This window comes from Danio rerio, chromosome 19 (genome assembly GCF_052040795.2).
Source record: "Danio rerio strain M-AB ecotype USA chromosome 19, GRCz13ab, whole genome shotgun sequence".
In the NCBI taxonomy this organism is placed as follows: Eukaryota; Metazoa; Chordata; class Actinopteri; order Cypriniformes; family Danionidae; genus Danio; species Danio rerio.
In genome coordinates, this window is record NC_141039.2 from 13689899 (window position 1) to 13715794 (window position 25896).

Genomic DNA, 25896 nt, shown 5'->3' on the forward strand with positions numbered 1-25896 from the left:
GTGTAAATTTAGTTGTTATTTATTTCTTCATACAAATACATTGTAATAGATTTTTATTCATTGGTAATCTTTACTAATTGTATCATTGGTAAACAATTAAAAGACAGAAATACTTTAGAGACAAGTTCTTTTTTGGTATATGAACTTGTATTTAAATTTTTCAGATGCTTTCAAATTTTGTTTGCCACATTTTGTTTACATAACATTACATTTTGTTTATATCTTAAATATATAGCTTTCAAATATATGTAGTTTTTACCGTCTTATATTCAAATCTACAGTTTTAGTTCAAATTATACTTCAAAATAGTATATTACAGTTTATCGCACACTTTGTATGGTAGATCTTAAAAGTACTGTTTAAATTAATAGTGTATATTCATTCTATCAGATATTCATATTTAAAAGAGACCAAAAAAATTGAATACTGTACATCGTTAACAAACTGTTCAACATTTAAATCTCATTCATTATTTGCAGCTCTGTGAAATTGTGCAGGATGTGATAGTGATTCACATCATGTGTGTACTGTGCATAAGTGTTTGTGAGCAGAGCAGTTGTGTGAATAGTGCGAACACATCGCAGAGATCCGTAATTGCCTTGTTAGAGAGGTGTCAGTCAAACGACCCCATGGGCCCTTGCACTCTATCCAATACAATATGCATGCTCTGTTCAGCCCTTCCTCTCCAGCATCGCTCAAGGTCACACTCCTGCCCCAGTAACCCCGGGCAGGTCAATCTAAACCGGACTTTACAGGCCCATCTCGCCCATAACAGCGCTCCAACCAATAATCTAATGCACCCAATGCACAAGCTCAGAGGGTTGTGTGTGTGTGTGTGTGTGTGTGTGAGTGTGTGTGAGTGCATGATAAGGTCACACCGGAGGTCAGCTGTCAACCCCTCCTGCTAATCTTTGAATGGGCTGCTCGCGCTTCGAGGAGGGTGTGTGTGTATGTGTGTGTGGCTCGATGTCATGTCAAAAGGGTTTTAAGGCTCACAGGGGGCGGGTCAGGCTGCTGAGGGGTAACTACATTCATCTTTTACAATGCTACTAAAACCTAACACACTAAAACGCACTATTCCATTTCCACATGATTGTTAAATGCACCGAAGCTTCAATGTATCTCAGTGTAGCGCTGATGAAATTTGATGTGATGAAAACATCAGTTTTTGTAATTGGCTTGTGCGTCTTTGAAAATTAGCTTACTATAGCCTACAAGCTATTTAAAGTCATTTAAAGAAATACAAACAAACCTTTTTTAATAGATGGTACCAATGAAAATAATAGTTCACACTAAAACGAAGATTATTGGAACATATTTTGCTAGAAAATACTGTTTAGTTTGTCCTAATTTTAAGCTTAATTCGATGCACTGTAAAAATCTTGCTGTCTTAATTTTTTGTAGTTGAATCTTTTCTAATCATCTCAACTTGCATGAATTAAACTGACAAAAAATATTAAGCTAAGCTATGTATAACTTTAAAAATTTAGTTGAAACTCGAAAAAAAAAAATTAAAGCTACGTAAAATATTTGTTGTCTTGATTTTTTTTATAATTACATTTTTTACAGTGCGTTAATTGCCGCTGCTTAGAAAATATTTGTGAAAGTCAATTTCGGAGTGAAAACTGTTTTAGTGTTAAATTTATTTCAATTAAGCATTGAATTTATTTCAAAGAAATAACTATGTTAGAATAATTCATTTAAAATTCATACTTAAGCAGTTCATTTTAAACTATTTCTCCATATTACTTACAGCTGGATACATTTCTTCAATATCAAATAGACATTAAAGTATTGATAAGTAAGAAATTTGATTGGCGAATGCTCCATATACACTGCCTTAGGGCGACAAAATTCTGGCTAAAAATGAGAATCTCATTTATTGCTTAAAAAAAATCCCTGTTTTCCGTATTATTATTGTTATTTCTCAGACATATGGTAAAACAACAATAATATTAGAGCTATGTGTAGGTCTACTGTTGGTTAAAATGCTAAATTTTGTATAGACTTGGAATGGTGGACTTGAATAAACTTGCCCTGGTCGTTAATGCATAGTAAAGTGATTACATCAGACTACAACTACTCATAATTCTGAAGTTAAATTATTATGTTTGAGAGGTATGCTTGCAATCTGTCATTGACAACATTATTAGACCACTTTCTTCACTCAAATAAAATGAGACAATTGTCATTATCAGAGTACTTGCATTATATTCAACGCTATATAGGCTAGAGTAGTTATACTGACAATGTTGAACGTTTATTTTCTTGCACAACGCTCTGTGTTTTCTATGAAAGAAATCAAATGCTTGCCGTAATCATAACTCTAAAATGTGATATGGTCGTAATTTAAATGAGGTGCTTTTTGTTTCTCTTTTACCGCTGAGTGCAGTTCATGTCGTGGCTGCCGTCACTTTGACAGTAAAAACTTCCTGAGTGGCTACATAACGAGCGATCTGCACAACAAACTAAACATTAATTACAACTTTATTACCTGTTATTCACAGCCTATGCAGGATCTTTTCACTAAAGAGGACATTGTTCTAAGTCATGCTCGCCTTCTCTGTGGTAAACACACAGCTCATGGTCGGCTCATGTGTGATTTCGTAGCCCTGAATACGTCGTTACCTGAAAACAGAAATTGCATTTTGGGTGAAATATACCTTAGAAATACAGTATGTGAACCTTTAACACCATTAGGAGGTGTCCACGTTGCTGAGCAACATGTATTAAACTATGTAAAGACTTGTGTGACCGCCTTCTTTCCTGAACTGGAATATATAATTGGTTTAATTGTAGAGATGCTAGATTAAGATTGTCTGGCGGGGTCAAATCGAGATCAAGATTTTTTTTCTCGATTAATTTTGCAGCCCTACTCTGTTTACATGACAGTGATGTAGCCAAAAATGGGAACGTTTAATCATAGAAATGCTGGATTAAGATTATCTGGGGGGTCAAATCGAGAGCACAATTTTTTTTTTTCCGATTAATTTTGCAGCCATACTCTGTTTACCTATGCGTTTTTTTTTTTTTTTTTAAACTTATGTTTTGCATGACAACCCTTTTAAATCGATCCACAATTACAAATACACAAAGTTTAAAATGCTGAATTACATATGCCAGGCTAGTATTCGGAGCCGTCCCCTTCGTAGTAAACATTATCTGTAAGGAAGTGACTCAACACCATTGGGAGGTGTTTACATTGCTGAGCAACTTGTATAAAACTATCTAAAGACTTGTGTGACCGACTTCGTTCCTGAACTGGAATATATAATTGGTTTAATTGTAGAGATGCTAGATTAAGATTGTCTGGCGGGGTCAAATCGAGATCAAGATTTTTTTTTTCTCGATTAATTTTGCAGCCCTACTCTGTTTACATGACAGTGATGTAGCCAAAAATGGGAACGTTTAATCATAGAAATGCTGGATTAAGATTATCTGGGGGGTCAAATCGAGAGCACAATTTTTTTTTTTCCGATTAATTTTGCAGCCATACTCTGTTTACCTATGCGTTTTTTTTTTTTTTTTTAAACTTATGTTTTGCATGACAACCCTTTTAAATCGATCCACAATTACAAATACACAAAGTTTAAAATGCTGAATTACATATGCCAGGCTAGTATTCGGAGCCGTCCCCTTCGTAGTAAACATTATCTGTAAGGAAGTGACTCAACACCATTGGGAGGTGTTTACATTGCTGAGCAACTTGTATAAAACTATCTAAAGACTTGTGTGACCGACTTCGTTCCTGAACTGGAATATATAATGTGTTTAATCGTAGAGATGCTGGATTAAGATTGTCTGGGGGGTCAAATCGAGATCACGATTTTTTTTTTCGTTTAATTTTGCAGCCCTAGTCTGTTTACATGACAGTGATGTAGCCAAAAATGGAAACGTTCCCTTCATAGTAAACATTATCTAGAAGGAAGTGACGACGACAGTGCTGTCTCATTGTCACATACATTTGTTCATGCTAGCCTTTAATATACACCTCCCTAAACATGTACCATGCACGCACATGATGTCATTGCTTTTAAAGACACTTATTTTGTGTTGTTTACATGGACACAATAATGGTGCTGTTTTTAAACTTCCACTTTGTAACCCATTTTGATGTTATGCATTTTCTATTTCATAAACATTGTTATCCTGTAAACAACCAGACAAAAAACATTTCCAATATTTGACAAGTAAAGCAGTTTTTTCTCAACCATGGGGACCACCAGCTCTGCACATTTTCCTTAGCTGCATCCCAAAAGGCACACTACACTATGCACTTATGTACTTTTGCACTATGCACTTATGCGCTTACATACTCAACAGCATAGTATATGAATGTAGTGTCGTCTCAAATGGAACACTCGTGTTTTTTTTTTTTTACTAAGGGGAAATTCAACCGTTTTCCAGATTAGGTTTGATGTTTGCCATATTAGCAAAATAAATGACTAAAAAAATGACTGAAATGACTGAAAAAAAATTGCTAAATTTTGCGATCTATAATCCATAATTAAAACTCCTGTATTGTAGTCAAACAACATTCTGACACTTGAAAACCTTGTCAGAGAAGTCTAGTGGCTGAGAATGAGCTTTTTACAGTGTCTGCTATAATGTAAGTGTTGTTTTCGTGTATTCACATAGATTAATATGGCCTTGGTGTGAATACACAGTACAGTTACGATCTTAAGGCCACATTATATCGTTATGATGACATAATATATGCCTTCAGTGATTTCCTGAAGATAAATACCAAAAAATAGCACAACTGGAATAACTACAGCAGTCGCGATCGTCTGATCTCATATGAAGCAAGAGATCGCAATGACATTTGATGACGTGTGCAGGTGCTGTAGTGCTGTCCCAATTCTTAGGGGTAAATTTTTAAGCCGTTCCTCTCAACCCTCAGTTGTAAGGGCCAAAGGGAAGGGGTAAGGGTACAAAAATAGAATTGGGACTGGGCCTAAAAGACCTGTAATGAGCGTGACTGACAAAGTAGACATCCAAAACATGCAGTGTTGGTGCTCCTGAGGAACGTGATTGAGAAACACTGGTGTAAAGGTTCTTAGTAAGAAAAACAAATATTATAGTAGTTACAGCCATCCAACATTATTCAATCTATGATTTTGTGAAAAAACCCTCAAACTGGTAAGGGTGAGTCAAAGGTGAGTAAATGATGGCAGAATTATTTATTTATCTTCCCTCTTACCACTTTTAAGAGCCAACATGCCTATCAATTCATTTATCTTGGGAGCTATGGTCGATTCAAGACCTGTTGGAATGTAAACAAATTTACGCAAAGTTTGTGCGGATGAATAAGAGATTTTTGTGTTTTTTATAGTTTTATCAAATGAAAACTGTTTTGAAATTATTATCATTGTATCGTCTAGCCGTGTGACAAGTCATGCACTTACTGGAATTTTCTGCCACAGGGATCAACTCAAATGATCCCAATTAGTCCCAATATGGGCTTCTATTAAAGACTCGCCATATTGATTCAGGATATGAAAATGTATCCAGAATATACTTGTTCATTATTGGTATTTCTGAACAAAAAAAAGTTACAATGCAGCTTTCAAATTGTAGTTAAATTAGGATCATTCTCTTAGTTAGTATCTCCTCAGATGTCAAAACAGGCTCAAACCCAGCCCCCATTTGTTTGTTTATTTTGTTATGTTGTCTGGTCGTTTCACCATGGTTTTCGGGGTGTCTGTGGAAGTCAAAGAGGGGGCAGCTCCGGGTGTCACCTCTGACAGCAGCAGCTGAGCCTCTCCCGGAGCAGTCAGCCAGCCTTGACATTGGCCCTGGTCTCCTCCTTTGTGTCTGGACCCCCACCCGCCCTCTGGGATTCTGCATGGGCCCCGGGGGACTCGTCTCACAGGCGATTGGTAGTCATGCTGGGGGTTTGGCGAGCCATGCGGGGAGGAGAGTTGTGTGGCAGTGTCAGATCTGGACAGACCTGTGTATGTATTCATGCTGTCTGATGTGGGGGTGCTGATAATGGATAGGGTTTAAGAGTTGCTCGTCTCTTGGCTTTTGTGTAACCAGAGGACTAGACTTGTGTTGGCTATTTATATTTGGAGATTGTTTCCTTTAGGGAGTCAGACAACACAGTGACAATTGTTTTGTGTTAGGGTTTTGTTAATTATGAAAGATTTTGAGAAAAATGAAGTCAATTCCTAATTGTAGTGGTCAAATGATGCAGGTTTTAAGCAAATATCAAGAAATATCAAGAGAGTGATGAGACCGAAGACTTTAAAAAAAAAAAAAAAGAAAGCTCTTTTATTCAGAAGTTTAAATGAAAAGAAATATTAAGCGTTACATCTGTTTTTAGCATTGATAAATGTAAGAAATGTTTATTGAGCTTTAAATCATATAGTAGGCCCATATTATATAATGAATAAAAGGGCTCTATTATTTACTATTTATTTTTTGTAATTAAAAAGCATGTGTAATTATTATTTAATTAAATCCTTAAAATATATACTTAAATGGTTTATTATGAGCTCATTTAAAAAAAAACAGAAAGAAAACGATTTAGAAAAAAACAAATTTAAGATTTTTATGAAATGCTTTTAAACAATTGTTTATTGCCTGAAATAAAGTTATTATTATTATTATTACTATTATTATTATTAATAATAATATTATTATAGATTTAGGTAATTGTATTTTTTGTATTATTAAATTATGAAAACATTTTATTATGCAGTAATCGTCTGTCAATTGATTCAAGTTATGAATGCAGAAAGTGTCTGTTTGTACATGATTTGACTTTGGCGATTGATATTCACAGATAGTAGTTTAATATCATCAATAAGAGGAATTCTATGAGTTTCCACAACATTCAGATAGTGTCACGTATTCAGCAATTCTTTTTGTGTTTTTGTGGAAATCATAGGGCCATTATAATAGAATAATTTCTGAATGATCATTTAACACTAAAGACTTAAGTTAATGCTGCTGGATATTAAGTGTTACCATATCAGAAATATTCTAAATTACATTCCAAACTTTTTTTTAGCCAAAATAATAATAAGAATAATAATAATAATAGTAATAATAATAATAATAATAATAATAATAATAATAATAATATATGTTTAAAAAATAATAACATCTTGCTATATCATACCTTTTTTTCTTTGTATTTTTAATTACACAATTAAAGCCTTGCTGATATTTAATTTGAGCATAAAATATATGCTAATCATTTATAAGGTTGTTGGCAGATTTAAAAAAAAAAACTTAATTTGGTTATTGGTCGAAATGAACTGATTAGTTTATACAGTGCTACAGCCCCTCACAAATCTATCTTGTAAATTCATATTTTAATAGGAAGCTATATAATATTATATACACATATACATTACATTAGTCAACACTGAAGCTTATCTAACAAAATAACTTGGTCCAAAAACTAGTGCACCCACATTTATAAGTTATAGAAAAATATTAAATACAAATTTAAAAAAGAAAAATCAAGAGAAGCAATAAAACCGAAAAATTTAGTTGAAATTTTGTAGGTTGTAATATTTTAGTTTGAATTTAAATAGTTTGAATTTAATTATCTTTCAATTTCTAAATATGTTTGGTGACTAAAATATTATTTTAAAAAATATATCTGTTTAATAAATTTGTTTTCTTTAAATGCACCAAAATACATTGACTATATTCACTGAGTAATGGATAAAAATATAATATAATGATATAATATAAATAGTTATATATTATAATTTTCAAAATGGGGTGTAGTCAATTATGCTGAGCACTATATTGACCTATCACATTCTATTTTTTTAAAGGGTTAGCATGAAAAGCCAAGCTTGTTTTTTTACTGAATGCAGAAAATATATAAACGTCATCAGTTGCTTCATAAAGTTTCTATAAGATAAACCTTTTTAAATGTAGACATACTGTAGATGTTGATTTTAAAAAAAAAAATCCTGCTTGTGGTTTTCCAAACAGTAGTGGCAGAACGCAGATATATCTAAAGCTGCTACGCTGTTTAGTTTTTACCCAGGAATGTAAACGATTTGTCCGCATAACACGCACACAGCGTCTGGCCTCCCTTCCGCTGCCTCTTTTTCTTTTTTTGTTGTTGTTGTAAAATGGTGCATTGGTGCTCCGGGCAAGAGAGACAGCCGGGCAGACAGCAGACGCAACAGAATCAGATCAGACGTGATGTTATCAGACTGTGTGTCTCGCACCCATCCCCTCTCATCAGGCATGCATGCACTGGGCCCTGCTCTCAGACATCAGCCCTTCTACCCCCTGCTCTCAGGACTGAAAGGTCAGAAGGTCTCAGCCGTAACCCTTGGCTTCTCATTCATCGCACTCGTCCTCGTGGTCTGCAGGCTGCCTGATTTAAATATAAAAACAATCTTTTCTGCATAGGCAATTACCAGCGAAGGACCCTACTTAAACATAAAAGAATATTTGAATATAATTTAAATATTTGAGGTTTATGTTTCAACGCACACGTATACACAAAACAGATTGCAGTTTTGAGATATATAAAGTGTAAATTGTCTAAATAAATAAATCGAAAAAATTCTTTACTAAACTTGCAAACTCGGTCATAAGAGATGAAATGTGAAATGTGAAGAAGCAAATCTGAGATTAAAAGTCGCATTTACAAGAAAAAAAAGGGATATGTGAGATATAAAGCTGCAGTTTGCAATTGCAAACAAAAAGTTGGAGTATAAGGTCAATACTCTATAGCAATAAGGTAGTTATAAGAGTCAAGGTTACCTTAAATAAAGATACAAATAAATTAAAAAATACAAGAACAAAATGGAAGATATTAATGTTAGAATTATGAAAGTTTTAATTATGAGAGAGATCGCACTGTATAAAATTATGACAAAGTCAAGACAACAAATATTTTTATGTTGCTTGAGCTTAATCTAGTAAATTAATCAGGTTTCAACTAAATGTTTTAAGTTATAAAAAGTTCAACTTCGTATTTTTAGTCAGCTTGATTGATGTAAGTTGAGATGACAATTTTTTTTTATTTGATTCAAGTAAGAAATTTAAGGCAGCAATATATATTTTTCACTGTGTGACTTGCTGCTGTAAAATATTAAGAAGCAATTGTGGCATCTTAAGCATACTAGGATTGTGCAAACGAATTACAATCACGATTTGAAATGCTGCGATTAGCTAATCGCAAAAGGTAACGATATGAAATGTACAGTATATGTATTATTTAATTTCCCCTGCCCAGACCAGTTGCGTGACTGCAGTCGTACTAGCCAATTGAGTGCACTTTCATTCTGCCCAATCAGAACTTTTCAATTTTATTTTTAAAATTATAATTTTTTTGCTTGTATAATAAGCTACATTATCTCCATAATTTCAGTTAAACTTGTCTACATAAAGGTAAGGACAATTTATGTGTGCTAAAATTGCAATTAAATATTTTCCCCAAATCACACAGCTTTGGTAAATACTATGACATACTCTTAATTAAAGTCACAATTGTGAGATAAATTCAAAGTTACAGTAAATAAATAACTGCAAATATTAATATTATTTATATATTAAACAAAGGCCTCTTTACTGCTGATTATGACTAAATCCTCTCAAATATGCTCGCGATGTGACTATTGCGAATGATCACATTGCGATACCAATGCTGAAACGATATATTACTACTACTATAAATTATGTGCAGTTTGTGCACCAATATCACTATTGTTTCTATATAGGCATTATATATATATATATATATATATATAATGTCACAAAAGGGGCTTCCAGTTTTGAGTCATGATTTACAAATAAGTGAAATGGTTTTCATCTCCAATGCCATCCCAAAAAAGTGATTGCCAAACACTCTTTGTAATGTTTAAAATTAAATGTATGAATTCATTTGTACTTAAAACAACTGAAACCTATTTCATAAAATATTATATTGTTTATGTTTATTATTTCCACAAATATATATATATATATATATATATATATATATATATATATATATATATATATATATATATATATATATATATATATATATATATATTACTTACATGTTATAGGAAAGTATACCTTCATCAAATGAAATCTTTGTTGTGGTGTGGCTGGTTGCTGATATTGGGGGAGGGATATGCGTGTCCTGACCCTCATTTGAAAGTCTGTCGGGATCTGATTGTGTTTCGGTCACCCCTTTCTGCACCTGACCCCAAACTGAGAGAATGGGGGAGCTTTGTTTTTATTAACTTCAAGTCAGCAGTTGGGCCGTCTGGGAAAAATTCACCTTTAAATTGCTCCTGTCATTTTTGTCATTATACATTCTATCTATTTAAACTTAAAAGTTGAAGTCAAAATTATTAGCCCCTTTCGAATTTTTTTTTTTCTGATTTTTTAAATATTTTCCAAATGATGTTTAACAGAGCAAGGACATTTTCACAGTATGTCTGATAATATTTTTTCTTCCGAAGAAAGTCTTATTTGTTTTATTTCGGCTAGAATAAAAGCAGTTTTGAAATTTTTATGAACCATTTTGGGGACAAAATTATTAGCCCCTTTAAGCTATATTTTTTTCAGATAATCTACAGAACAAACCACTGTTATACAATATCTTGCCTAATTCCCCTAACCTGCCTAACCTAGTTAAGCCTTTAAATGTCACTTTAAGTTATATAGAAGTGTCTTGAAAATTATCTAGTAAAATATTATTTACAGACATCACGGTAAAGATAAAATAAATCAATTATTAGAAATGAGTTACTAAAATTATTATGCTTTGAAATGTGTTGAAAAAATCTTCTCTCGGTTAAACAGAAATTGGGGAAAAAATAAACAAGCGGTCTAATAATTTAGGGGGGCTAATAATTCTGACTTCAACTATATATATATATTTATGTGTGTGTATATATATTTATGTGTGTGTGTGTGTGTGTGTGTGTGTGTATATATATATATATATATATATATATATATATATATATATATATATATATATATATATATATATATATATATATATATATATATATATATATATATATATATGATAAAAAGTTTAATGTATAAACAGTGTCCAAAACTTAATACTCGCTAACTGACAAATGCAGTTTATACATTTTTAGTACTTTAAAGGCTGATATGTGCAGTTGATGTTAAAATGATTATGCCTCCTGTGAAATTTTAGTTCTTCAAGTATTTCCCATGTGATGTTTAACAGAGCAATGAAAATTTTAGTGTTTATTAACCACAGGACAAACCACTATTGTATAATGACTAGCCTAATTAACTTGCCTAGTTGACCTAATTAATCTAGTTAAGCTTTTAAATAGCATTTTATTAGCTGAATTCTAGTGTAAAATATCTGGCAAAATATTATCTACTGTATTCATGTTGGAGACAATATAAATTTGTTCTATAACAATCATGTTTAAAAACGTGGGGTAAAAAATCCCAGCACTAAACACTATTTGGAAAATATTAGAGAAAGAATTAACATTAACAATGGAGGGCTAATCATTTTGATTTCACCTGTATGTTTAATTTCCTACACATAATGCAAGTAGAATAAAAAGTAAGTGTAACAAATTTACCTTATTTTAATTTGCTATACAAAATACAAATAAATGAATAGCTATGAAAACTATTCGGAACATAGTTTATTTGTAATTAATGGCCAGTAAATTCTTTCTATTCAAAAACAATTGCTATAAATATTAAATATGAGTATTTTCTATGTCCCAATATACCACAAAACTCTGTATATAGAAATTACAGTCACACTTTGTTAACCTATAATTTTTATTATTATTAACAAGCAGCTAACTATGACTTTTAGCTTAAAACAACCCTCATAATTGCTGCTTATTGATATTTAATAAGATAGTACACTGCAAAAATGATTTAAATGATTCAAAGATGATTCCTTAGGTTTACAATTTTTTTTAGTGTTGAGTAACTGTAAACAATTTATTTGGGCTGAATTTAAACAAACAAAAAAAGTTGAACATTACTAAATAATTATTGTTTTTTTATGTTTAAATTCAACACATTTAAACAGTTTTGCAGACATAATTTTTTTCAGTGCATGTAGTTGGGTTTAGGTATTAGCTAGGATTAGGATACATAGAATAAGATTATGCCGAATATGTACTTATTAGTTACTTATTAGTAACATCCAATAGTTTAATAAGGTAATAAGCCAATAGATAATAGTAAGAAATAGTCCCTATACTACAGTGATGTTAAAATGATTCAACAAATTGCTTGTAGAATGCAGTTACAAAATTAGACAATTATTGAATTGTTTTTAGCGATCAATAACCATTGGCTTCATGAATACTTGACCAATAAGGGTAAAGGAGAACATCCCATATTGGAAATATAGTCTTTGCAGTTTTATGAGGCACAAATGCAGTGAAGATGTACCTCAACAAAAATTATTAATTGGATTTACAAATTTTTAAAGGTAAATGATTGCAAACAATTCATATTGGCTAAATTGAATCAAACTAAAATAATTTTGTAATGTTTATTTCGATTCAGCCTATATAAATAGTTTGCAACCATTTACCTTAAACATATTTAGTAAATCTAACAAATCTTTATTTCAGTGCACTTAACTGATGACTATTGACAATGTAGCACGATTAGGCACGGGACAATAACCGGTTTCAAGGTTTACCACGGTTTGCAAAAGTCAAGGTTTTAATACCGCTAAAATGTCCTGTTATACCATTCCCAAGGTATATGTGCAGTTTGTTTTTATATATTTTTATGTGTTGTAAAGAAATCTATGTTTTTGAAACTAATGAATAGAGCAGAAGTCAATGATGTATTTGAACTATTTAGCCTGACATGTTTACTGTTCCAAAATAATATGTTTCTTAAAATGAAATCAATGGGAATTTTTTTCCCTTTGTTTTACCCAGACATTTTAAAAAAGAGCAGTAATCACAACATCGTGAAGGCATGGTATTATTATCCAAGGTTATCCTACCGTCAGACACTTATACCGGCCCATGTCTAAGCACGATATGTCTTTTTTTGGGCTTTTCTAAAATCAGTTGTAAATGTGTCATTTTCCACTAGAAAATAGCCACTTATGTGTAACTTTTTGAGGTTGTTGACCTCTTTGGGAGGTGCGCAATGATAGTCCAGGACGAGAACTATTCATTCTATAATCAAGAAGGCCTAGTATGTTTCATTCTGACATTTTATTTTTTCAGTTTTATTTTTGGTTCCATTCGTCAGCCACTCATTGTTGCTGCGTACGGCATTGTCAGCTGCGTAGGAGATGATGCACTGGAGGTAGTGTGTTCCTCAGGGAGCGCATGGAGGCCGAGGGGTTGTTTGTGTGTTAATCTAGTGAGTCAGTGTTCGGATAGTATGGGCTTTTACCTTCACATCTCAAATTACAGCAGTGAGTGAAGTCACATGCTGGACCCAGTCATAATCATCATGTTGTTGACTTGATGTTCGCAGTTATTCTACGAGTCTCCCAGCGCTATGTTTAGAAGACGCTCCACTGCCAGGACAAAAGCAAGCAAGGCTTAGCGCTCTTTCTTTATGGTTTCCCTCTGTGATCATTTTCATTATCTCTTTGGAAATTGTTAGAGTTTGTCTGGAGTTTGGCAGTGTGACATATGCATGTTGGAGAGCTATTTGCACTGTGTCACTTGTGTCTGTCGAGCCGTTTGCTCTCCAATCATTTATGTTGTTTGGTTCATGCAGAACAGATAAACAAAATGGAGGAAAATTGAGCTTTTGTGAAGAGGGTAACTGTTGCTGTTTAATCTTTTGATCCAAAATGAGGGTTTGGCTGAGTGATGCGGATGCAGTTTAGAATAGACCGCCAGCTAAATGTGTTATATGGTAACCAATGTAATGTACAAATGAAATTAAAACAGAATCTATATCGTTTCTTAATACACGTACCTGACATTGTTATGCAGCTCATTACTAAAAGTTAATGCAAAATAATAAAACAATAGTGTCAAACTATACATACAAATATTAATTAAAATATTTTTCATAAGCATATGCTCATAATATTTGGACTGAAGAAATCTAAAGTTATAAACAGGGAAAAAGTGGCAGTTTAGGGGAAATATATTATATTGTATTATATTTAAAATATTTGTAATTAATTTTGTTAAGAGTTCTGTTATGAATTTTTAATTTTTTTTATAATTAATTTTATTAAAAAGCTTAGTCTCCGAAATTGCTGTGTGGGCAAGTAGTGCATTTTAATGTGTAATTTTTTAATTTAACATTAATATCATAACTTAAGCTTACTTTTTAAAATCCATTTAATTCTCTGCAAAACTGTGTTTGTTTTGTTATCATTATTATTATTATTTATTATTATTATTATTATTATTATTATTATTAATATTATTATTATTAAAAATCCTGATTGTCTTGAAAATACTATAGACATGTAATTAAAATTTAAATGTCTTTTTTTTAAAGATAATTTTCTTGGCCAAATCTGATTTATAATTATTTGGAGAGTGATCTGCCAATAACAATTTTTGTCTTATCAGATTTTTATTTCAAAGAACTGTATTTGACAGCAGTTACTACAACAAAAATATACCTTTATTCCATTTTTCATGCTAAAAAAAAAATATTTATTACATAATTCTTAGCAAAATGAATTACAAATATTTTAATATAATATAATATAATATAATATAATATAATATAATATTATATATCATATTAGGTTTCCCCTAAACTACTACTTTTCCCATTTACAACTTTGTATTTTTCTCCTTTCTTCTTATTTCACAAAAGTCCAAAGATTATAAGCTTATGCTTATGAAAAATGTATTGATTCATATTTGTATGTATAGTTTAACGCTACATTTTTATAAAAACTTATATGCTATTTTTAATTTTGTTCTGGTAAATACCTGCTGACAACTTAAATGCAAAAATGTTTATTCTTTCTCTGAAAGCAATTATGACTGATACGTCTAGCATTTTTTTCTCAGAAAGCATTTTAAAAATAGTTAAAAGAAAAATTAACAACAATGAATTACACTGCATTTTTAAATCATGTAACTGATTTACTTATATCAATGTATTAAACAAAACTGCATGATTTTTTTCTAATCGTTGGAATCACTGTTGTTTTCACACTGCATGACTATCCAGGGAAGCGTTCAGCTGCTGCTGTGTTCATACTGCATGGTAGATCTGTGACGAGGATACACACTGAATGACTATAAACAATCACAGACAACTCTAGTTTAAAAGAGAAAGAAGAAGAAAAAAACATTTTTGGAGGAGGAAATGTTTGAGAAGCTGCAGGGAACAAGAATTATGCGTTGAGCAAAGAGAGAAAAACTAGTTAGAGATCAATAAATAATTGTGCAATGTGCTGCTGCCGACCCTGATCAAGCAAACATTTCTTTGTTTTTTGTTATTGTAGAGCTGATTATTTTGTTATTATAGTCTTTAACTCCTGTTTAATTGCGATTTTCATAATTCACATTGATTGTCACTTGTGTGACCACAGATTTGCTTTTGATTTGGGGCTTTAAGGCTGATTTATACTTCTGCATCAAACGCCGGCGTATGCTACGGCGCTGACGCGTAGCCCTTCGCCGTGGCTGTCAGCGTCGCTGATGTGCACCTCTCAAAAAATGTAACTACACGTCGCAACGACGCGTATCGCAAGCTCTGTGATTGGTCGGCTTGGTAGCGCTGACGAGTCTAGGCGGGACCGAGGGCCGCGTGAATGGTGCGAGCCTGATGGAGTGATTGTTTACAAGAGTAGAGTCCCGTGAAGGAGCTCCGGATGGAAAGTTTTGTTTTGTGTTTACCTCATAGTTAAAGTTGTTGCACGTCCGCCGGTTCCTGCCTCAAAATGAGCGAGTTTGAGCCACTTGTACATTCCGGAAGTGTTCAGGAAAAGCAAAAAAGCAGCGAAGAAACTCGACACAGAGGAACATTTACACCTCACTGCCAACTAGCGTTTCGGAATTGTTAATGCAGACCAACAGAGACAGCGCGCAGAAGTATAAATGCACAGCTACGTGCGTTGCATGCGCCGTGGGTTACGCCGGTCACTTGACGCAGAAGTATAAATCAAGCTTTAGTCAGCGATTCCACAAAACCTGTCTGAGAGTGAAAGTCAGGGCTAAAGCATGCAGTGTAAACTCGGCATAGCAGGTAACCTGTAAAAATAAGCATCCTGCAACTGAAGCATAGACGTCTGCTCAAGCACAAGGAAAAGATCTCTGTTGATGCACCAGTAAGTCACTTCTGGGGAGCTTGGTGAGTAGAGGAGGGTCTGCCCTGCTCTGTAAAAGTTGCCTTCCCAGAAGAGGGGTGCAGCAGCTGCTTTACCTCAGCATTCTTCATCAGGTTGTCAGCATGTAAAGTTCAGTGCTGATGACATGTTGTCATGTGGTTGTAGTGTATCTATGACATCATTGCATATACCGCCGTTAACAATACAGACCGGCTGGAATTGGTCAGAAGACCGGCCGGTCACTGGTCAGGTCGTTCATGCGTAAAACCAGCCGATTGCAATCCTTGGCTGGTGAATGTATTTTTGAACATGCCATGGATCGAAAAATCCTGCAACCCTCTTGCTACAGTTGATACGGACTTATTTCCTTCGTGTGTAGCTTTAACCATAGAATAACATTGATTGTGAGGGCGAAGGAAGGTATACACATACCAGGAATATGTGTACTAGGAACCCGGTTCGGTGTCCATTGTCAGCACACACACTGTTGCGCTGTAGAGTGCTTGAAAAGCTCTGTTATGCCGTCAAAACTACAGAAAGAACATCATGTACCGAACACTATTTGATGAAGAACTAAACCCAGGGCTGGGTCCTGTTTCAAGGGGATATGACTCAATCCGCCTGGGCGAACGCTAGTGAGAGGTGGAGGAGGAAGAGAAGGGGTTGTCGAATAGAAGAAGAGGAGGAGAGGGGTGTTGAAGAATATTTGTGGTAAGTCTGTGTCACCGGTGGGATGAGATGAGCTGTAGGTAGGGGGTGGGAGTAGGGGGGACTCTGTACCAGGTGGCGTCTGGGCCTAGTCCGAGCTTATCTTGTACAGTCTTACCGGGAGGTTAAATAATTAAAGAAAAGTGGGTGTTATGGCATGGGGAGTCTAGACGTGTCTGGCGCCCGTATGGGGCGTCTCTTTAATACGAAAGCTTTATCTCAGATTAGAGAGCGAGGTCAGTGGCTTGCGCCCTGCTTAGGTGACAGTGCCGCTTTGCCAGCGAGGTACAGATGAATAGCTCCTGCCACTGGCACGATTAAGCGCGCCCTAGTTCTCCATCGCACTTCCTGCTATCTCTCAGCAGCATTCATTTTTACCCAGTATTTGAGCATGATTGAATATGGTATGCCTCAATTTGATAGATTTGGCATGTCTTTGATTTTTTCGGGTGGCTCTTTGAGCTGTTCTCTGATCTCATTTGTTCCATGAGACTCAGTTTATTGAAGTGCCCTCACTTTCTTTTCCTTTCCGTCTCTCACATATTCTCATACCGTCTCTCTCACACACTCTTTCTCTTGTGTTTTTTCATACACCTTGTGTGTGAATGGAAAATGTCTGTCACACCAGAAAAGGGCTGCTCTGGTGAAAGACTTCACAAGGTCTCCCTCCCCTTTCTCTGAGTTTCCCCAAAACAGAAAATTCCACAATGCGTATATGCCTCTTTCTTTTCCATCTTTTCTAAATGGAATGAGTTTCATACACTGCTAAATATTTTCTGAAATAGCAATGCTTTGCTCTGCAGACACTTCTGGCTTGCTTTCTCATTATTTTGCCCCTTCCACAGCCTCTCCAAAAGTGACTCATAGTATGTTGCTAGGGAATGTTCCAGAAAGGGGCATTTACTGCGCCAGTGAGATGTGCTTCTGTCTTATCATTGTGTTTCTGGGTGAAACCTGCCGTCTCACAAGTCTCCATCCCACATGGGTGTCTGGCATGTGCCCTTTCCTTTTGTCTGCCATTCTGATGGGACAACTCGGATAACAGTGGAGGAGGGGGCAATGTGTCCCCACTCGAGTTCCCATAATGCCTTTGTTGTCTGGTTCGAGCTGTGACGTGGGTGAATGGATGGTTAACTAGATTAAGGCTTATGCTTGATGAAGCAGTGCTGTTATGACTGAATATGTCCATCTCGGTTTTGTTTTTTTAACCAGCGCAACCCGCAGTCATGGGTGTTAACATTAGTGGTCGAACCCTCTATGCATGTCCAGCTATAGGATTGTTCTTGGAATATACTTAGGATACTCAATTTTAGAGTCGTTATTAGGGGCGTAACGATTTATCGTTGTACGATTTATTGCGATGCAAAAATGTCACAATATGCATCGTGGCGTTATGACGATTTGATTACGATATGACGTCCGTTTTCTCCTATTAGTTGAGCTGTTTGCACGTGAGCTACGTTCCACCCGCTGTCGCCTGTGAGTTCAGATTGCAGCGGCAGTAATGTTAGCAGACCAAGATGAGTGGAGCTGAAATAGAGGATGGCCCATCCTCTCAAAATCAGACGTCTGGCAACATTTCGGTTGTACAGTCATTGCTTTAGACTCGTCCGCTTTTTGACACGCATACTGGGTCAAACATTGTAAGTTTCAAAGACTTCACAGTGATTTACATACTTTGCACAGCGACAGGGATACCTCCTAATGGTGTTGAAAGAGTCACATACTGTATTTATAAGGTACAATTCACCCTAAAATATCATTCTGTCTTCATATAATGTTCCCGCCGCAAAATCACACATGACGTGAGCTGACCGTGAGATGTTACTACAGAGGGCGGACTTTGATAGACGCGCGCGTATGGCAAGCCGTTTTAGCATTTAAACCTTTGTTCTGACTATCCATAAATATATTTTGAGATATCTCTAATTATATTTTGACTAGTCATAATTATAATTCGACTAGTCAGAATGACAATTAGGGATATCTGCAATTACAATTGTACTAGTACGAAATCAGATTGGAGATATCTGCAAATATATTATGACTAGTCATATTCCTCCATTGACTTCCATTGAAAAATATTTGCAGATATCTCTAAATGAGTTTTGACTAGTCACAATTGTAATTAGAGATATCTCTAAATGAATTTTTGCACACACAAAAAAAACGCAAGTGACCAAGCAAAGCCTTAAGCTCTTACTGTTAAATTCAATTGAATAGAAAGCTTATTTTTTTTGCACCTTTACTTAAATTGTTCCTTAATTTTGTCTCTGTCATTTCAATAATATTTTTAAGAAGTTTTTTAATTGTTTTATTTTGTAGAGACAGGCCTGTTTAATTTATTTTCTTAAAGAAGGTTCAGTTTAACAAGTTGAAACAAAAGAAATACATAAAAAATAGTTTACATGGTAAAATTTGCATTTCAGTTTAATTTTCAATTTTTATTCCAAATATCGTGATACATATCGAATCGTGAACATTATATCGTGATACACATCGTATCGTGAGCTGAGTGTATCGTTACACCCCTAGTCGTTATTACTTGCCGCATCGCAGGCCGGCCCAAATTAGAGAAGACGCGAGGAAACTTTGAATGTTTTTCTCTTGTGCTCGCTAACTGTCTTACCATGCCGATGAAGTCACTTGGAAATTCGTCGTTCACCGCACACACACTCTTTCCCGTGGAAATCTGTTGTGTAATGTGTTCTTTGGTATGAATTCAAAGTTCCCCTCTCTTCTGCGAGTTCAACTGTTGGATCTCTTATGACATGATCTCCACGTACTGTGCCCAACTCTATGAGAATAGTACTGTACCGGGGAGACATTTGGAGACTGAGCACAGATGGCTGGCAGTGAGCAGCAGTCCCCATTCTCCAGCCTCTCTCTTCCCCTCCTCCTCCTCCACACTCTCCGTTTCTTTCCTCCCAGATCGTGAGAGCACAGCTGTTTTCCTTCTGTTATGAAACTGCGGAGAGGAGGAAACAGGAAATGGCTTCATGAAATATAGATCTGGAGGCCAGACTTGGTTGTCTTTGCAGCTTGTGAGCACAGTATAAAAGAGAGAGAGAGAGAGAGAGAGAGAGAGGGGAAAAAGTTTCGGATAGGCTTATGTAATGCCTCCTCCATTTCCTTCAGCTCAGAAACAGAATGGCCTCGACAGAACAGAGTGGTCCCGCAGCCTCTTACACACTTCTTTGCTGCCAGGGCTTTACAGTCTTGAAGAGGAGGTGACGACTACTTGGACAATGTGCACCCGGTTCACCTTAGAACCTGTTAGAGGCTCTGTGACAGGTGTTAGTGCATATCTCCTCTTAGCTAACAACACAATAGAGCAGCATACGTAGCAGTAAGAGGATTGAGCTGTCTGATCTCAGAGAGTCCACATAAGGCTAACCCGAATTAGCCCAGCTGCCTCTCTCCCTTGCTCTTAGGTGCACTGTTGTGCAGTTGTTGCCACATTATCGCAGCCTGTTTACATTTCTGCCCTGTCGCAAACAGGCTGACGATGGTTTGTTGTGTCTGCTCCGTCTGGGGTTTGTGTCTGTAATCATAACACATTAAAAGATCTTCCGGGATGCCGTCACGTCTGACTTAAATGCCTGAGCTCTCCGATTAGCACAGGGAAGGTTAAACGGGGCTCAAGGAATATGATTTTATATAAGGATTACGAGTTTATGTAACTTGCGCTGTTAGCGTTCTGATAACATGAAAAAGTGCTGATGACTCATACTGAACTCACACTGAATTCAGTTGCATTACTAGCTGAGTAGTAGCTAATTTGGGTCAATTCATGTCCAGGCAAACCAATACAACTCCTTCTGTTAATGGACCCTAGGATTTAATTGGACAAATGAAAGCAGGGCTGTGAGGGATAGACATCTACAGTACAGACAGATATTGATTTCAGTCAACCTGGCAAAAGAGTCATCTTTTCAACAAAAGAAATATACTGCAGACAACATCAGTTAAAGATGAACAAAGACTAAGGCTGGGCGATTCATCAAAAGGTAATCGAAATCGACATTTGTCACCTAAAATCGATCAAATTTTTCTAGGCTGATTTTTTTTCAATTACTTTTCCGACTGCATGTGGAGTCACGTGACCCCACTCTGTTAAAAATTAAGATTTATACTTCTGCTTTGAGCGTACGCGAAATGTCCAGAACAGCCTTCACATGCTCGTATACCTGCACACCTTTTAAAAAAATTAGCTACTTGTTGTGACGACATGTAGTGCAGGCTTTGTGATTGGTCAGTGTAGTAGCGGTGTATTCGTGCCATCGGAAATGAATTCGGGTGGCGCGAATTAATTTCAATTGTTCAGCGTTGATGTTCAATAATAATCATAGATTGTAGATAGTGTGTGTTTCCTTCAATTATTTTAAAACAATGCACCCTTCATTTAAAAATCTTTCACTTGTAATATGTAAACATATGTACTGTACAAAACTTAATTTAAATAAAAAAAATCGTTCATAAATCGCAATCAAGTTAAAATGTTCAATTAATCGAAATTTTGATTTTGGGCCAAATCGCCCAGCCCCACCAAAGACATTTTTATTTGCGCTAAACTATACGGTTTAATACCACACTTAGTACCACCCAATTAGATGGCATCATCTTTTGTTTGCACATCGTTTTAGTCAGAACTAAAGTCTTGAAGGAGGATAGAGTGAGGCCGATCTAATGAGATTAACCTCTCGACAAAACTATTACAGTGTGTCACAGGGGTAGTTGATGGTCCTGGATGAGGGAATGGTGTTAGAGCAGAGTCTGGTCTCCAGGTTGGGTGAGATTACAGCCTTAACAACTTGTAGGTTGATATTTTGTCAGTTGCAGCATGTTCAAGCTAACCCACCCCACCTCAGTTTACCATCAGTTGTCTGTCTTTTGGAGCCGGGCCAGAGCGTAATCCAGTTAGGAGCAGCAGATTTGGGCCGTTTTATCTACTGTGCTGGGTTAACTCCTGGGATGCGTCTGGTCTTTGGTCCTCTCTTCCAAGCCCTCAACAGATGGGGCCTTGTCTTGCAAGCACTCTCTCTAGTAGAGCCATGGCAAGGAGCCAGCACCAATGCAGCTTATTTAACAGTGCCACTACATGGCCCAACTGCATCCTGGGTACGACCTTGTTACCGTAGAGAGAAAGTGGCCATGATAGAAAGGTCAGAAACTCAGTTCTCCTTATCAAACTACTATATTGATATTTCAGACTGGCTTTTGTCAAGAAGGTTTAGGGTGGATGACAAGTCAGTATTTATTAGATTTATATTGCAGAAGTGCTTTAATGTTGCAGTGAAATTCAATTAGCAACACATCTTTTATTCTGTATTGTGACACATTCGAGTGCATTGGAATACAGAAAAAAGAGGGAATCAAGAGGGGTTTGGTTCATCTGTTGTTGATTGGATTTCTCCTGCATATGTCACCAGTCCTGCATCGTTATCAATAAAAGTAAATGAAGTATACATGGAATCATTGTGTACAGTATGATCTCTAAATTTATGCAAATATTCAATGCATCATTGCTTCTGATTTGAAATGGTAGCCTTTTGGAGTGTGGCATCAAAGCAACTAATTTTATTAAACCTGTTTTTCGCTTGCTTTAAACAAAGTCTGATTTGTATTGGTGGCTTTATAGTCATATGTTTGAAAATGATTGCTAGGGGTGTCCTGATCAGTCCAAGTCAATTGATTTTGATTATCTACCTATCACCTACCGAAATCCAATCTGATCCTTCTATAATACATAAAGAATGAAGAAGTGCGAAGAAACAGATCCAGGATGTTCCTTATTGTTTATTTAATTCACCTTATTTTAACATTCAACAACTCTGTAAACAAACAGAGAACCTCTGTGAGATAGCTTCAACAATCAAGTAATAAAAAGCAGAAATTCTTCACCTCCTGCAATCCCAAGTTTACATATCTTACAGTTTGCTGTGGCAATGTTGTCTTCATCAACTTTATAATACCTCCAGATTGCAGACATAATCGGGTTGTTGATAGATCAGACACGGTTGTGGCTGGAATTTAACGAGAATTATTTATAATATTTATTAAATTTCCCATTTATTGTATTTTATTAACATCTTCCCCAACCCTAAACCCAACCATCACAGTAATGTAAAAGCAGTAGCTGTACCGAGTATTATTTATGTTATTTATTAAGTAACCCAATAAATTGTATTTTATTAATATCCACCCTAACCCTAAACCCAACTATCACAGTACAGTATGAATATGAATTGTTATACAGAGTCACAAAAATGATGCTATGTTGATCTGCATATCCACAGCTTTATCCTATCTAGACTTTACCGCATAATCACGCTTTCAACTTTAAACTGCTTCCGTGTTCTACTTTGCCAGCTTTTAACCAATAGCGTCTCTGCAACAAAGTGATGTCATTCCACATGCATTGCTGTTTCTGTGTGAAGTCATGAAAGAGGTCTAACTCTGTGCCACCGCTTAACTATCGATGTGTTATAAAATAATGAGAAGAGATATATATATATATATATATATATATATATATATATATATATATATGTATGTATGCACATATATATATATATATATATATATATATATATATATATATATATATATATATATATATATATATGTATGTATGCACATATATATATATATATATATATATATATATATATATATATATATATATATATATAAAAGCATATATATATATATATATAAAAGCATATATATATATATATATATATATATATATATATATATATATATATATATATATATATATATATATATATATATATATATATGCTTATATATATCATGTCAAAACCTTGATGTGGAAGTAGGGTTAATAAGAATTCTAAATATGTATAGCCTCATTCACACTATACGAGCGACTCGCAGCAGCAAAGCAACAAGCGACTGTTCATTTCAACAAAGATTGAGCGACTTCGGATGTTGGGCATGTCTAACGACGTGACATAGTTGAGAATTCTTCAACTTAATGCAAATGAAGAGCGACTTTCTTGAGTGACAGCCAATAGGAGCACAAGTAGAGCTCATGTAATCCTCTCTCAGCTCGCTCAGAGCCCGGTTGTATTCTCCGTGCTGTAGACCTACACAGACCCGCGTTTGCAGCAGGTCATCACCCAGAGAAACAAACAGCTAAAGTCGCTGCTAGTGTGAACGAGGCATATGCGTGGCACATTTCTATATGATTATTCATAGATTTCATGAAAATGGAGAACAAGTCGGTATTGACTGGACACTTCTGTGTGTGTGAAAGTGTGTGTTGGTAGGGTGGGGTGCGTTCAAGGGTCAGCAGGAGGATGAAAGAGAGGTCTAGTCTGTATGTAACAACATGACTTTGCTTTGCAAGATGAAGAGTCCCTAAAGCTGAAAATATAGAGTAGACAGAAAATGTCTGCTGATATGGAAAGCATGACATGATTAAGACACATGAAATATGAATTCCTTCCTTTTATTGTTTGAAGAAGCCTTACAAAGACATCATGAGTTTTTATGAAATCAATTCGCACACAGGCTCAGACGTATTCAGATGTGCTGCAAATGTGGGCAGTACAAGTTAAAATCTAGCTCACAACATGTTCTGATCACGTCCTCTTTGAACTGGCCTATAAATAATAAAAATGACCTAAAAACTCTCACTTTTCGCTCTTTCTCTCTTCTTGGCTTGATGTAGGTCAGAAAAGCCATTTGAAACGTCATGTTATCACATTTTTTGTGGATTAGTCTGTTGCGTCACTAATGGCAGATTTTGGTCTGTTCCCCACACTCAATACTCCCAGATGTGTTCATTTTACCGCCCCCTGCTGGTAAGAATGAAGAATATAATGAGCCTTCCATATCATTACTTGTATTCATATCCAACTGTCTAGCTTCAGGCTTCTTCGCTGATGTTTTAGAAAGCTCATATATCATTTATAATAGTAAAGAAAGCAATTTTTAATTAACCAAAACCCTTTAATACTTTGTTTTACTTACACTGTTTGTGCTGCAAACAATGAAACATAAATGCCTATCATGAATGCATTTTTGAGATTTAAATGAGGTTTTATTTATTTATTTTTAAGCAATCAGCCTGAATATTTCTTCACTGCTAGGAAATTTAAGAAAAAAAAGAATTCTAGAGGCTTTGGGACAATGTGGAACAGCCGAATAAAGCCCGATTATCCTAGAAACACAAGCAAACCGCCTTACCAACCATAAAACACTACCCTGGCAACCATCAGTGACATCTTAGCTTTTTGTTGTTGGAAAAGAAAAACTGAAACTGTAAATTTGTACATAAAATAATACATTTTAAAATGTATTAAAGACACAATTCAAAAAACAATAAAGAGTTTTAAACCATTTTTTCCCTGTTGAACACAAAAGTTATTTTGAAAATTTTGGAAACTGAAACTACTGACCTCCATTATATTTTTTTCCTCGAAGGATGTCAATGGTTACAAGTTTCCAATATTTTTCCAAAGAAATTATTTTTTGTTTAAGTGAAGAAAAAAAACTCAAACTGGTTTAGAACAAGTCAAGAGTGTGTAAATGATGGCATAATTTATTTATTTTTTAAACTAAACCCTTTAAACTTTTCAGTTGTGTGAAATATGCTAATTATTTTCTCTCTGTTTTGTGTTTTTTTCTCTCTCCTGCAGCTGAACTGGAGTTTGTTCAGATAATAATCATAATTGTGGTGATGACTGTAATGGTAGTTGTGATCATCTGTTTGCTAAACCACTATCGGCTGTCGGCTTGGGCCTTCCTGACACGCCACAGCCAGGCCCGTCGACGAGAAGAGGGCATGCAGCCGGTAAGTGTGTGTGTGTGTGTGTGTGTGTTTTATTCAGAGTGGGTGTTCGTTTGATTCTCCAGTCACCATGTGTGTCCTGTCTGTGTGAGCTCCGAGTGGGTGTAGAGTTCCTGTTCTTTTGTTTGAT

At 35.2% G+C, this 25896-nt stretch overlaps 1 protein-coding gene and 1 long non-coding RNA gene across 3 annotated transcripts in view; one reads left to right on the plus strand and one right to left on the minus strand.

The window, feature by feature from the left end:
• ldlrad4a (low density lipoprotein receptor class A domain containing 4a) overlaps positions 1-25896 on the plus strand; it is a 180273-nt gene that overhangs the window by 145521 nt on the left and 8856 nt on the right. For both annotated transcript variants that reach the window (XM_087295531.1, XM_087295532.1), the window contains one exon: positions 25615-25769. In XM_087295531.1, the coding sequence (XP_087151657.1) occupies positions 25615-25769 (155 nt within the window). The remainder of the gene's footprint in view (positions 1-25614; positions 25770-25896) is intronic.
• On the minus strand, positions 835-6251 carry LOC147832487 (uncharacterized). The gene is made up of 3 exons (XR_015516587.1): positions 3489-6251; positions 2033-3013; positions 835-1991 (listed from the first exon to the last, which is right to left on the minus strand). It is a non-coding gene; the product is annotated as an uncharacterized LOC147832487 (long non-coding RNA).